The sequence below is a fragment of the Lipomyces doorenjongii genome (assembly GCF_038497915.1).
Source record: "Lipomyces doorenjongii strain NRRL Y-27504 unplaced genomic scaffold V1508scaffold_56, whole genome shotgun sequence".
Taxonomy (NCBI): Eukaryota; Fungi; Ascomycota; class Lipomycetes; order Lipomycetales; family Lipomycetaceae; genus Lipomyces; species Lipomyces doorenjongii.
Window position 1 is genome coordinate 22,777 of NW_027118123.1, and position 13,725 is coordinate 36,501.

The 13,725-nt window shown below is 47.9% G+C and overlaps 4 protein-coding genes across 4 annotated transcripts; all 4 read right to left on the reverse strand.

The window, feature by feature from the left end:
• Positions 1-1,117: 1,117 nt before the first annotated feature.
• V1508DRAFT_399356 (uncharacterized protein) lies at positions 1,118-2,394 on the reverse strand (the record flags this gene model as incomplete). Its single annotated transcript, XM_066938257.1, has 2 exons — positions 1,118-1,426; positions 1,486-2,394. The coding sequence occupies 2 exons, from the start codon at positions 2,392-2,394 to the stop codon at positions 1,118-1,120; spliced, it is 1,218 nt and encodes a 405-aa protein (XP_066793900.1).
• A 4,140-nt stretch (positions 2,395-6,534) lies between these two features.
• V1508DRAFT_390611 (general substrate transporter) lies at positions 6,535-8,644 on the reverse strand. Its single transcript, XM_066937921.1, has 3 exons — positions 8,156-8,644; positions 8,045-8,101; positions 6,535-7,997 (listed from the first exon to the last, which is right to left on the reverse strand). Exons 1-3 carry the CDS (start codon positions 8,371-8,373, stop codon positions 6,704-6,706), a joined length of 1,569 nt encoding a protein of 522 aa, XP_066793901.1. The 5' UTR covers positions 8,374-8,644; the 3' UTR covers positions 6,535-6,703.
• Positions 8,645-8,991: 347 nt separating this feature from the next.
• On the reverse strand, positions 8,992-9,808 carry V1508DRAFT_423194 (uncharacterized protein). Its single transcript, XM_066941137.1, has 2 exons — positions 9,791-9,808; positions 8,992-9,731 (listed from the first exon to the last, which is right to left on the reverse strand). The coding sequence occupies exon 2, from the start codon at positions 9,447-9,449 to the stop codon at positions 9,225-9,227; it is 225 nt and encodes a 74-aa protein (XP_066793902.1). The 5' UTR covers positions 9,450-9,731; positions 9,791-9,808; the 3' UTR covers positions 8,992-9,224.
• Positions 9,652-10,914, reverse strand: V1508DRAFT_390615 (uncharacterized protein). Its single transcript, XM_066937922.1, has 2 exons — positions 10,767-10,914; positions 9,652-10,690 (listed from the first exon to the last, which is right to left on the reverse strand). Exons 1-2 carry the CDS (start codon positions 10,789-10,791, stop codon positions 9,831-9,833), a joined length of 885 nt encoding a protein of 294 aa, XP_066793903.1. The 5' UTR covers positions 10,792-10,914; the 3' UTR covers positions 9,652-9,830.
• Positions 10,915-13,725: the final 2,811 nt, after the last annotated feature.

Sequence of the window (13,725 nt, forward strand, 5' to 3'; positions counted from 1 at the left end):
ACGACCATGTATAATATTATTACAGAGCTGAAACTCGTGCCCGCCAAACATATGCTTCTGATCCGAGACTCGCGCCGCAAATGAAATTCTTGGAATTGCGATACTTCACTGTGCTCTCGGAATTGGCAGTGTAATACCGGGTAGACCTCTGAATATTCGTTCAAATGATTGAGACTCAATAGCCATAAATGGTTCTCCGATTCCTGGACAACCCGGCAAAATATTCTCTTCTAGTCGCTCGCGAACAGATAAACGATGTGATGTCGCGTGAAGCTCTCGGAAGTACCAGGATTGAATATCTTGTGCTGTGATCCGAGATATGTGCCCAAATTCCCTGGCGACCCTTGAAGAACTGTATCAAGGTAGATCGTCGATGCCGGTACGCGTGTGCTGACAAGTACATTGTCTATTAAATCCTGGCTATTATTGTTTACCTAAGGTGAGAGTGTCTATTAACGAAAAAAGATCCAAATAACGTTTGGCGCTAAGTTATTAAATAAAATCCTCTAATTTATCTAGGCTAGTGCAAGTATTTAAATTTATCCAATCATTCGACAAGACGGCGAATGTAAATCCGCGCAAGTTTGGTGGATGGCGAATGGCCGATACAGTCAAATTAGGCGGATATCGCATCCGACACAGCCCTACCCAATATTATTAGTTTAAGCATTTGCATTTCTTAACTCTTATCCGCGGATATATCCACGGACGAAGGGACTTGTGTCCTGAGGATATCAGTGAGGTTTGGGCTTTGTGTCGTCGTACTTAGTAGCCTGGTTTAGGGCAGGGCTCGCGCGAGCTAGCACAGCTAATTTGTGTATGTAGAAGTACGCATCCACCAACTCTACTGCGTGAGTGTGCCCCAAAACTACTTGGCTAGTGTTCAGAATTTCTAGGTTTTCTTTGCCTGCTCCTAGCATTTACAATTCCATTTAAACACTTGCATTGTGAAGTAGGTAGCTAATTTATAGTTCCAATGAAATTTCGCCTATGGTTGTTGAAACTATTATTACCACTTCCTGTGCTGGCCTGGATCAGTGCCGTGTACGAGAATGCGCGGTAGCACCTGTAAGAATCTCATCACAAAATATAGCGTCGCTTCATCGTGCACCGACGATTAATAACCATCAGCAGCACAGATTGCCTGGGCAGCAGGGACATTTGGCTCGTATGCGCCTGGAAACGCTGACCTCTGCACCGCCTGGCAGAGCTCACCAACATCCATAGTCTGCCAGCCACTGACTTTGACCATACCAGCGAAGAACTGCCCTGCAGACTGTGCAGGGTCCATATCAGCAGCAATGTCAGGATAGTATTCAACGCGCTGCTGGAAGATGCCTACGCTGTCGTGGTCATGGCCAACACCATCATACGGATAGTCGAACGAGGCAGGGACATTGCTATTGGCGTCGATATGAATGTTGGACTGTTACAGAGTTAGCGATGATCACTGTGTAAAATAGTTGCGCGAATGACGTGACCTACCTCTGTAATGGCCGTTGCAATGGCAGCAAGGCAGCCCTGGCGGCCAACGTTTTCTCTCTTCGCTTCGGCGATGATGGCTCTGGCGTGCGACGACTGGGTGGCATCGAGACCTGGCAAATTGCCGCCACTGCCACCACCGCTACCACCGCACTTGCTAGTGATATAGCCGGTGGTGCCCGTGGATACATAGTAGTCGGCGACGTAGCAGCCGTCGGAGGTCTTATCCCAAAGATTGTCGCCGTTGACGTCGGTGCCAGGGGCCTGGCAGGTAATCGAGACGTCCTGGCCCTTATTGTATGTCTTGACTACCGAGTAGCTGGTCCCAGGGCCAGAGCGGCAGTTGACAGTGTCGCCGGTGATGGGATATCCGCCACTGCCACCACCGCTACCACCGCACTTGCTAGTGACATAGCCGGTGGTGCCCGTGGATACATAGTAGTCGGCGACGTAGCAGCCGTCGGAGGTCTTGTCCCAAAGATTGTCGCCGTTGATGTCGGTGCCAGGGGCCTGGCAGGTAATCGAGACGTCCTGGCCCTTATTGTACGTCTTGACAACCGAGTAGCTGGTCCCAGGGCCAGAGCGGCAGTTGACAGAGTCGCCGGTGATGGGATATGTGCCACTGCCGGCACCGCACTTGCTAGTGACGTAGCCGGTGGTGCCCGTGGATACATAGTAGTCGGCGACGTAGCAGCCGGCGGAGGTCTTGTCCCAAAGATTGTCGCCATTGACGTCGGTGCCAGGGGCCTGGCAGGTAATCGAGACATCCTGGCCCTTATTGTACGTCTTGACAACCGAGTAGCTGGTCCCAGGGCCAGAGCGGCAGTTGACAGTGTCGCCGGTGATGGCGTACCCGCTGACAATGGGGACAGTAGCAGCAAGGGACAGAGCGATGAGTGGACTGTACTTCATAGTTAGTGAGTCACTGTTGTCGTAGATGTTGTTGGGACTGCAGATAATAGTAGCACTGTTGCTGAGGTCGGCAGGAGATTAGGGAGGTGGGCGGTGACTTTTATAGCTATTCATACCGTCCATTTTCCCTGTTCGTCAGCGCCAGTAGTTGTGGCCGTTCTCGCCTCTACCATGGTGATGCTACCTCGTAACCGGAAAACAGACTGTAAAACGATCCTGGGCTAGCGACTCCAGCGGTGTGGGCCCTAGCCTGAAGCGTTATTAGTTACCCCAGCGCGGTAACACTTTTCCAAGGACTGGCATAGAGATTTCAGCAGAATCCATTTCGAGAACCGATGTCCGTCGCAGTTAATGCTGACAATGGGAATTCTGGAGTTCGTACCGTGCCTGAAACTACCCAGCCTCGATCTGGCTTAATTCATCGGAACCAACCATTGTGAAAGAAACAAGCCACTGCGGCGCCGCCTCGCTTCGCTTTGCTCTGGTTGCAGAGGCTTCGAACTTGACTCCAACTGAAAAAGATAGAAAACCCACAGCTAGGCTTCAGTTTCGAATACACTTTCCAAAGACTTGATAAAAATGAAAAAGGGCCTATAACGGCCGATATACGTGTTCAGAGCTGATTGAACATTGGACCCCGACTACAGCCACAACGACTTTCTTTAATTAGAGTTTAAGCGTACTTTGACTCAGCTTCCAAACTCAACGCACCAGCATTCCGGAAGGGCGACCTCATGTACACGATGATGATCAAGATGACTTGCTAGAGACCACATGACTCTGATGCCGTGCGGGGTCATGACGACACGACAATCCTATGATAGTAGGTCCCTACTCTAGAGAGTATAGTTGAATAGTTGTACGTTCGCACCAACTCAACTGAGAAACTCGTCAGTGCAGGCAAATATTTACTGAGAACGTCGAAAAACAGCTGTATTACTATGGGAAAATAATGATATAAGCAATCTCTAGGTTCGCGATAGACCAATACCGAGTATAGCCAACCTAAGATAGACGCTGTAAGAATTGCCATGGCCGTCCTTACTCATAACAATCTTGTCAATGGTTGAATTTTCCCATGTAACCACTTTGGTCCGTAAAAACTCGTGTAATCCTTGCTCAGAATTGAACCTAGCCCATGAGGTAAAGTCGGCTCGTCATGGATGGTGAACCGTCCCTGTAGTGTACCTCTTGTGGAAATGTGTAGAACACTCTAGACTACGATCGTTGACTGTAGAGTATCCTGGCAATATGTAAGCATGACACAATTGGGTATTGGTGGAATGTCTAGAAGGTTCAGGGTCAAGTATATATAGAGGTCATTGGAACCTGCAGTCATGAATATGTTTGTTCGCTATTGCGTGCTCCAATATAATCAAATATTTCAACACTTCTTTGCCGCTCTCAGCCCTACCCTTAAAATGTCCGTAAAAATTAGCACCGGAATGGCCATACTCGGTGCCGTTCGCAAAATTTGTTGAAATATATCACTATATTGAAGCACACAACAGCAAACCCTCATACAAACTAAAGGTTCCAATGACCTCTATATATACTTGACCCTGAACCTTCTAGACATTCCACCAATACCCAATTACGTCATCGTTACACATTGCCAGAATATTCCACAATCTACGATCGTAGGCTAGAGTGTTCTACACATTTCCACACACCCCCATAGCCTATGATCGTTGCCAATTCGCAGTAGCCGCACCATCGCACTAATTTCCCCATACCCAACACTGTAACGACATCTCCAAACTTAAAACCTTCTGGTTGTTCCATATAGATCAGTTCCTTTAGGTTGCCGTACGAAATGCTGTCACAACGTCCATTTGGTGGCAAAACCATTCATCGGTAAGTAGCATCCCAATTAATAGTCTCCATATTGCTGCTTTTACCACAGATGCGAAAGTTTGGTTATAATCCGGCCCGATTTCTTGTCCATAGCCGCGCCATTCTTCGTTGGAGGTTTCCCGAGGAATCCGTTTTGGTTCTAAACACCCATTTATACTTAGAACCTCCTTCCTTGTGCTTGGCTTCTTGGAATTTTCCTTCAGCGAATTTATCTCATCCTCAGGCACATTCATTCATTCATCACCGTCGGCACTTGATTTTGGGATCCGGATCTGCTGCCGATTTAACCGCGAAGGCACGAGCTTCCGTTGTTCCCTCATTATTGAGTGTTGCGTTACGCGACCCCGAGTCACCCTAGTCGATCTTTGTGGGCCAGCAAAAGTCACCCTTCAATTTGCCTTGCTGTCTCATTTGGTGCTACCGTGTTCGATCGTTGTGGCCGACCAAGCTTAATGGTGGTATCGGTTTCGGACTCTACTTGAGATTGTGCAGGTTCTTCTGATTCTGATTGCGTAATCTGTTCAGCGACTTTATCGCCAAATATATCGATTGCAAAGTCTTCTCTATCTTCCCCGTCCAGATTGCACCGGACTGCTCTTTGTGGTTTCGACGAACGTGACATCCCGCGCTCGGATTACCTCTCCCATGTCAAGTCTTCCATATTCGAAAAATATTATGGCTTCTGTTCCACGAAATAACCTGGTTTGCTCCTAGGGTTAAACATTTCGCTCCTCGCTCTTCTCGCTAGGTATCAGTACCCATGCCTTGCATCCCCAGATTCGAAGATGTGAGACGTCGGGCTCCGAAGGTTGGTCGTTCGGGTAGAGACCACTAGTGGGCAGCAAATTGCTCAGTCTAGCGGGTGCTTTAAGCTTCTGGCCATAGCTTTTGCGTAATCCGGACATGGCATTCATGGTCCTTGCCATATTGTTGAGCTCCTTATGAGGACGCTCGCCTTTGCCATTCTGTTCTGGCGTGTATGGCACAGTAAGTTCTTTCTTGATCCGTTTAGCCTTTAAGAAAGCTTCTAACCTACTGCCACCAAATTCGAGTCCGTTGTCCATACGGATTCGTTTAACAGGCTTTCCCGTTGCCGTTTCTGCCCATTTGCAGAATTTGCATAGCCGATCATATGCTTCTCCTTTTGTCTTCATAGGGTAGACCCATTTGCCGCACGTTCCATCATCCACGACACTGAGGTACCAACTTGAGCCATCATATGCTTGAGGTTTGATTGGTCCTACCACGTCAGTATAGATTAATTCCATTGGTGTCCTTGCTTGCGCTGGTTGGTCGCGTGGAATTTGTCTTTCCTGTATTAAGGATGGATCCTGGCTGGCAACAGATCTCCAGGACGGTGTCCATGCTAAAAGCGCTTAATATTCAAGACTATGTGCTCTACTATTGCATACGTCTATTACGAAGAAAATTCCTCTTTATGCTGGTGATCCTCGTTATTGCGTCCGGTTCATATAGCGTGTCGTTGCGCAGTGCAACTGAACCGAACAAGCCAACGCAGGCCCACTACAAGATACGACCCAACTCCTGGAGGTGATATTTTCCCCCCTGAACCCTGTGATAGCAACTTTCCACTGTGCCACGAACAAGATTTGGGGTTTTCGCTGCGTAGAGGGGCAGCGTGACTCAGGAATGGAGTCCTGTCAGAATACAAAACTGGTATCCGTCCTTAATTTAATAGATTGTCTTTTCAATCAAGCCTGGTGATAGTACAAGGTACAAAATGATATTCGGGGTGGATGGGAGGATACCGGACTCTAATTGTCGAGCAGCAAGTGATAAAACGACGTACCAGATGTTGTCGTCAATATGTTTTTCGGTGAATGAGAGAAAAGCGGGAGAACCGGTTTCAAGTCATACGTCCCACTGGAACTGATATTCTGGCAGACATACAAAGTGTGCCGGAAGCAGCGAAAGGATGGATGCCGAATTACTGCGGTCTCCAGGCAGAAACTTTCGCCAGACTGGAAATATGAAGTTGACCGCACATATTTTCGGATAGCACTGCAGATTCGCGGCAGACACCATGCTCTTTAGGAAGCGATGGCAAGTACTATGGCTGAAATCGTGGTCGTTCGCTTCGTTTTTAATATATAAACAGAGTTTTGCGCCGCGGAGGCAGTCAAAGTGGATATGTTCTCAGACCGCAAACCTGATCGAATATCGAAGGTCGCATTCAAATTCTGGGATAGTCAACTTTTTTCGTGCCCTGTCTAACTCACAGGTATAGATTGTGGATTCTAGTTCAAGCGTCAGAACCATTTTCTCCACTTGTGGTTCAAGCTGGAAGGTATCTTGACAACTTTATTAAATATTTCCAAATCATTGATATAAAACAAAATAGTACTCTAAAACTCCGAGAACCCTCAGCCCAAAACAACGATTATATGCACGCAAACACCAGCCAACAGAAACGGCAGCAACAATGGATTTGTTACTCTACTAAGTTGGCGTGACCGTTTGGTTCGACATTGTCGCACAGCTCGACATGGACGCTGCGATGAACAAATTTGCCTTGTTCGATTTCTCGGGCAAGCTGGTCGAGTCGGCCTGTGTAGCGTATGCCCCTGAACGATCGCCAGATTGGTTCTCCGTGCTCGAATATTTCGTCCATTTCCTCGAGCGTGCGCTGCTTTGTCTCGGGTACAAAAAACAAGACAAAAAAGAAAGAAGCTACGTTAAGAGAGCCATAAATGATAAATAGCCGCCAGGCGATCTTGCGGTAAAGTAGCGGCACGACGAGTGAGACCGTGAAGCTAGTAGTCCAGTTGGTTGCTGTCGAAAGGGAGACGGCTTTAGTTCGGATGCGCATTGGCATGATTTCAGGCGGGTAGACCCACTCTATGGGGCCCCAGGACATAGCGAATGCGGCAGAGGCCAAGTACGCGCTGGCCTGGACGGTATGCCTTGCAGCAGGATGGCCAACGATTGTCCAAGTGTATGGTAGGTTCTGGGCTTGAGTTGGCTCACCATAGCGCGCTAATACGCCACCCATGACGTACAACCAGAATGCAATGGTGAGCGAGCCAACTAGCAGAGAAGAGCGGCGGCCCCAACTATCGGTCCACAAAATCGTCGGAATGGTTGCGACAATAAACATAATGTACAAAATTGACGAGACCAAGAGCGTATTGGAGATGCCGGCAGATTGGAGAACGTAGACGATGAAATACAGGATCACGTTGATTCCGGTCAGCTGCGACAACCCTTGGACAGCCATGCCGAGAAACAAGCGTCTGCGCATTTTCTTACTGAACAGTTCGCGATAGCTGCTTAAGTCCATCTCCCGTTCAATGCGAATCTGCTCTTCAATTTCTTTATATTCTGCAAGGACCAGGGGATCGTTGATGTCAGAGTTTGGGGTTCGGAGAAACGCAAGTACGTGGAGTACCTCTTCCCAGCGGTCTTTACTCGCCAGCCATCTTGGCGATCGAGGAAGCCAAAAGAGACCGCTAAAAAGCATTATCGCTGGGACAGACTGGATGGCCCATGGTAATCTGAAAACGGCCTGCGAGTTAAGGAATGAACAGCCGTACTCGACCAAATACTGCACGAGGATTCCCCAGGCAATGGCGAAGTGCAGGAGTGAGACTACTCGACCGCGGATTTTGCGGGGGGCGATCTCGGACTGGTAGATAGGCACGAGGGTAGATGTAATGCCTATGCAGAGGCCGGATACTATACGACCAGCGATAAGCATGCCGACGCTGTTGGATGAGGCTTGCAGCCTGTAGATAGTTAGCCGATGAAGAGCCAGAGAATTAAAGACGACTACCCTGCGCCGATGCACCACAGGACGGTGCCCAGCTGTATGGCGACCTTCCGCGACAACCTAGAACCGTCAACAGATATTCCTTGATTTTGTAGTACAGTTACAACGGCGTACCAATCACCAAGAAAGGATGCGGACAATGCGCCGACCAATGAGCCGGCGGCAATGGCACTTGTAATTGCACCTTGGCGTGTTCCGAGAGGGTTGCCATAGAAGTCTTTGTACTCTTCAGTACCCAGGACTCCAGACATGGAAGAGACATCAAACCCGTAGATAACACCGGCGAGTGCAACGAAAGCGGAGATGGTGTAGATGTTGAGTAGGCGGACCATTGTGACGGGAGTAGCGGACAGCACACGGTCCGCGTGATGCAAGGATCAAGAGCAGAAATAACTGCAGACGTTGGATTTGCAATTCTAAAGACGAGGAAATGAATTATGTTGTCATGTTGACAAGTAGTGTATTGGGAAGTATTGTTGGTGGAGATAGCGTAAGGCAGGCTGAGGAGACCGCGTGGGACATTATCGTAAAAACCCTTTTACAAGGGCCACTGGGGACATGCGGGGGTGGGGGATTATTCACACCCTTCTCAGTGATGGTTGTTAAGTCAGGCGGTCAGGAGCGTGACAGAATTGGCTGCGTTTAACGCGCCATCGAGAGTTCGAGAACGAAAGTCAAATCGGGCTGCCCTGACTTCGTCCCAAACTGGCACATTATTATTGTTGCACAAATTTCAGGCACCCCCCACATGATCCCCCGCACGGCTGCGGGCCGTGTATTACCTAACCTCCAGGTTTAAGTGTGGGGGCTTTGCGGCGCTCAATTGCGCTCAAGTCGTGATCATTTAGAGTAGCAAATTGCGGGTAAGTTAGACAGATGAGCCACAACCAACGTGGCCCATGCGTAATTTGGAGTTTTCTGAAACCCAGACCCGACAACTACCTGTCTGCCAAATGTGGAAGTAGGGTCGCCAACAGTTGGCATACACTTTTTCGAAAAAAGAATAAAATAAAATTTATGAAATATCCGGCTTTACCAGTAATAGTGATCACTCTTTCGAATAACTGGGCCATGCATTCTTACGGCTGTTTTGGTGTTCCCTGCTGGATTAGAATCTTCAAAGGCTGTGCCTTGCCAACGAATCCTTTCCCGGTAGTCAGCAAATAGAGCATTCCCGTAATAACTAAAATCCGGGGTCAATTGCATGTTTGTACCATTTATTCCTGTAGGGCTTCACTTCAAGTAAGTACATCCTCGAATAGAAGCGCCTTTCTAATGATTTCTCTCTGTTGAGCAAAATATCTTTGACGAACTTGCCAGTATCGGTATCGTCGAGAAACGGTATAGCTGAAGTGACTGATAGGGCAAGTAGGAACCTGAATTCTTTCACCTGTGGATCCAGTCTCATCAACCTTGCCAGGCATATTGGAGTTTCAAATCCTGCCAAGAAGGAAGCAGGAATGAGGATTAAACGAATGTACTCTTCCACGGTAGCTTTCCTTTTAAAAGTGCAAAGCTTTGTCTAGCTAAGGCTCATTTTCTTCTCCTCCTCTGCCTTGCGCACTGTTCGGAAGGGAAACTAAGGCGACAAGTGATTGATAATCAGGATTTTGAACATAAATAGAGTATCATCTTTGGTCTATCCAACAATGTTGATTGGTACTTATAATAAAAATTAGACATATAGCAGGGAAGTCGTTCGTTTGCATGTAGTTAACGGTTGTTAACAAGATACTAAATTTCCCACAGATACATGTCATAGCAATTTAGCTGCGCACGCAAATGCGCTCTATACCACCATTCTCATCTTAAGTTTATCCCCGTTCACGATCTCTTCTTGTTTCGACATCAGCTCCGGCATATCCCAATTCGAGCTGATATACCGACCTATCAGCCACTCTCTCCGCTCTTGTGTCAGCCACGTCATCGTGTCGGCGGCGAGCTGAGCACTGTCGACCAGAAGAGAGTGCATAGGTTCTGGCATCCCCAACGCTAGTTCTGTGGGAACGCCGCCGGGATGCAGCGCGTACGTGACGATCCCTTGGGACCCGTATTCGGACGCAACGAACTCGGTGAATCGGAGGAGAGCAAACTTGGCAGTCTGATAGGCCGACGCGCCGTATCGGCTGTAGTGTGCGCCGATGGAGCTGACATTGACGATGATCTTCTGGCCGCCTTTCAGCATCAGCGGCAGGAATGCGCGCGTCATCAGATACACGCCCCGCAGGTTGATCTCCCACGAGAGCCACCATTCGGAAGGGTCACTATCCGCCACCGGCTTCCAGCTCTCCAAGTAGCCCGCGTTATTGATCAGGACGTCAAGACGCCCGACCTGCTTCTCCATCTGCGAGACCGCACTGCCAATGCTGGCTTCGTCCGCCACGTCCAACTGTAGCCTCACAACATGTGGCGGTGAGTGTCCGGCCTCTTTGGCAGCGGCGAGGACGTCTTTCTCGACGTCATCGAGATTAGAGCGCGCGGCGATCACGATAATGGCGGCTCCAGCCTTTGCGAATGACACGGCGGTGGCGCGACCGATCCCCTTCGACGCCCCGGTGATCAGGACCACTCTGCCATGCTGGTCAGATTTCGTCTTGGGATCAATAGCGGGATAAGTATCGTGGTGCGTGGTCGAGGTGAATTGACTTCCTGTATTTTGGTTTAGCTAAGAACCCACAAATCCACGCAGAAACAAACACAATCATAAAAGTGGGGTTATGCTAACCACTATAATCAGGTTGTGAGGTCATGATGCTAAGCTTGCAATAGGCGATTGCAATACTAAAACTATAAACTTAAACACAAATATATGTAGTGAAAAAACGGCGGAGGAAGAAATCCGGTCTATAATTAGGACCCTGAGACCCCTTAAATCCTGCATGCTCTCTAATGGTCGTCGCGAGTATTCCATGACACTGTAGTTCCACCACATATATGCCTTAAAGTCCACATCCACCAGAGTACTATCGCTATGCCGAAATATTAATTCGGCACGCGCCCCCACGCGTGTGCGTGTGAACAAAGAAAATGAAAACAAGAGAGAAAGACGCGTCCGAGTCTGATCCATGTTGGGGACTTTGGCGTGCACTTAATTACTACTTTCTTCGACTTCTAATCATCAGGGCTCTTTCATTACTGCGATGAGGATCACGTGGAATCTCGGCGATACGATACGATATTCATCATCAATATCGTATATCGTAACGCCTAATTTGAAATTAAGGCGATATTATTGCCTAAATTATCGCCAGGAATTTCCTCTGGCCGGCAATATCGTATCTGCGGCGATACGATATGGCGATATCGCCCCCCATAGACGATATCGTGTCCAGCCCTAATTAAACAAGCGCGACTACCGTGTAGTAAAGTATATCCAATTAAATTGTGCCTCTACATCCACGTGCATTCTTATATCGTTCGATTTCACACTAGAATCACCGACACCCGTGCATGTCAGCGCCATACAAATACATACCATGCCTTTCAAGGGTAGGGCCATTTTGTCAGACGAGGTAGGCAATTCACATAACGTAATGTGTGGGGAAGTGGGTCATATGGGGAACCTGGTCACCAAATACCCCACTCTACTTTTGGGAACTCTATTACTTATAACATGGGCTGTAACCTACCTTCTAAAAGGGATCAATCTGAAGAAAAAAATCCAAGTTACAGCCTGGTTTGACGCGTTGCGACTCGAAGAACATAAGTACGAAACCTGCGATATATACAATATGGATGAGACAGGATTTGCAGTTGGCGACACTCAATCTACACGTATAATTGTTGATTCGACTCAGAAATCAAATTGGAAGGTTACTGCAGGGAAGCAAAGGTGGGTAACGGTGTTGGAATGTGTAGACGGACCCGGCGGCGCTTTACCACCAATGGTTATTTTTAAGGCCAGAACACCAACTCCGCATGGATTCCGCAGAATACTCTTCCCGATTGGCGGTTCTTAACGAGTACTAGCGACTGGACATCTAATAACCATGGGTATGAGTGGTTACGGAAAGTGCTAGAGGCAGAGTCACGCAAGAAGTCTAAAAATCGCCACCAGTTACTGATTATGGATGGCCATTCTAGCCACATCATGGGCAATATGATTGCGCTATGTATGGAGAGTGGTATTGACCTTCTTATTTTACCTCCGCATTGTTCGCATTTACTTCAGCCACTTGGTGTTGGGGTGTATGGGCCATTTGAAGAGATATCATCATCAAGAAGTGCATCAGTATACTCGGCCGGTGTATAGCGAATAAAACGGTCTGATTGGATTGAACTTTTTCGGCGCATTCGAGAGAAAGCTCTTACACCTCAGAACATTCAAACCGTGCGGAAAGGAGCTGGTTTGATTCCATTTAGTCCTCGGTGAGTGTTAAATAGCGTTCCACTTCCAGCCCTTGAGCCGCGATGTACTCCTCAAATCTCAACTAATATTATGGACCTAGACCTCCCAATCCTGAAGAGCTCTCCTCCAGATGGAACAGAACTAAAGCTCGCAAATTCGGTCTTTAATACAGCTCTAGCAATCAATGAATCCCATGTTCGCCAACTCGGCGATATTCGAAACGAATGAACCAGCTGGTCGAAAGTCAGAATGCAGACTAACGATTCTACGGAAGGAGCTTAAGAGCGCAGGGAGTTGCTTCAAACCCGCAAGAAACGAACGAAGGGCAAGAGGATCAAATTACAGGGCGAATTTGTGTTTAGTACAGAGGAAGTATTGAAAATCGTTCGCGAGGCAGAGAGGAGCCTAAGGCAAAACGACCACGTACGCGGCCATGTAAGCGTCCAATTGTAGAAGAATATAAAATGGACGAAGAGGAGGAAGTAGAGAATGGTTCGAGCGAGTCGGAGTTGGATTTGATCAATTGCGTGGCGCGTAGGACAAGGTCAAAGTCAGAAGTTGGAATTTAGTGACCAGGTTCCCCATAAGTTAATAAATATTTAAACACATTGACCTGAAGGTCATTGCTGACTTATCAGCTCAATTATGTGCAGTGTGAATAAAGCATGGGAAACTTGTTAGCCTGGCCGCGGCGTGCACAGAGTTACAGTGCCACCGACGGAAACAAGAGGCATGTATATGTCTACCAGCTCAGCATTAAAGCAAAAGAAACGAATTCTGACCATTTCACCAATTGTAACCGTGAGTGGCCCTGTAACCACTGTCAAGCCAGCGGATTTCTCATCTTTGTGCCGAAGAAGGCATTTGGCTGCGGAAAAGTTCATGAATCATGATGATGCAAGGTTTGCGATATGGAAGATATACGTCACCTAGTGTACTATGATCTAATGAAAGTTCAGTACATTGAAACGTGACCCAAAGTGTTCCAGGGAATTAGACCTAAGCAATTTGCCCAATAATAATACTTCAAACCTTGGGATACCTTCCCATCTATCAGGGCGTGAAATCAGACTCTGTCCTCCATGGAGAACTGTTGAAGCACTGAAGATCCCAATGGCCTCCGACATGACAGGGTGCGTTCACACCGAAGCCTTCTACGGTTACGAGTTCTAGATGAAACGAATAGAAGTATTAGCGAGAAAATTGAGCTGGTCGCCCAGCGCAACCATCGTGCTGCGCAGCGGTTCACACTATCTCACCTGGTAACGGCGGCTTGACACAAATTCAACAGCTATTCCCCATGTCGTTCTGGTTTAAGATTGAGGATCTATTTATT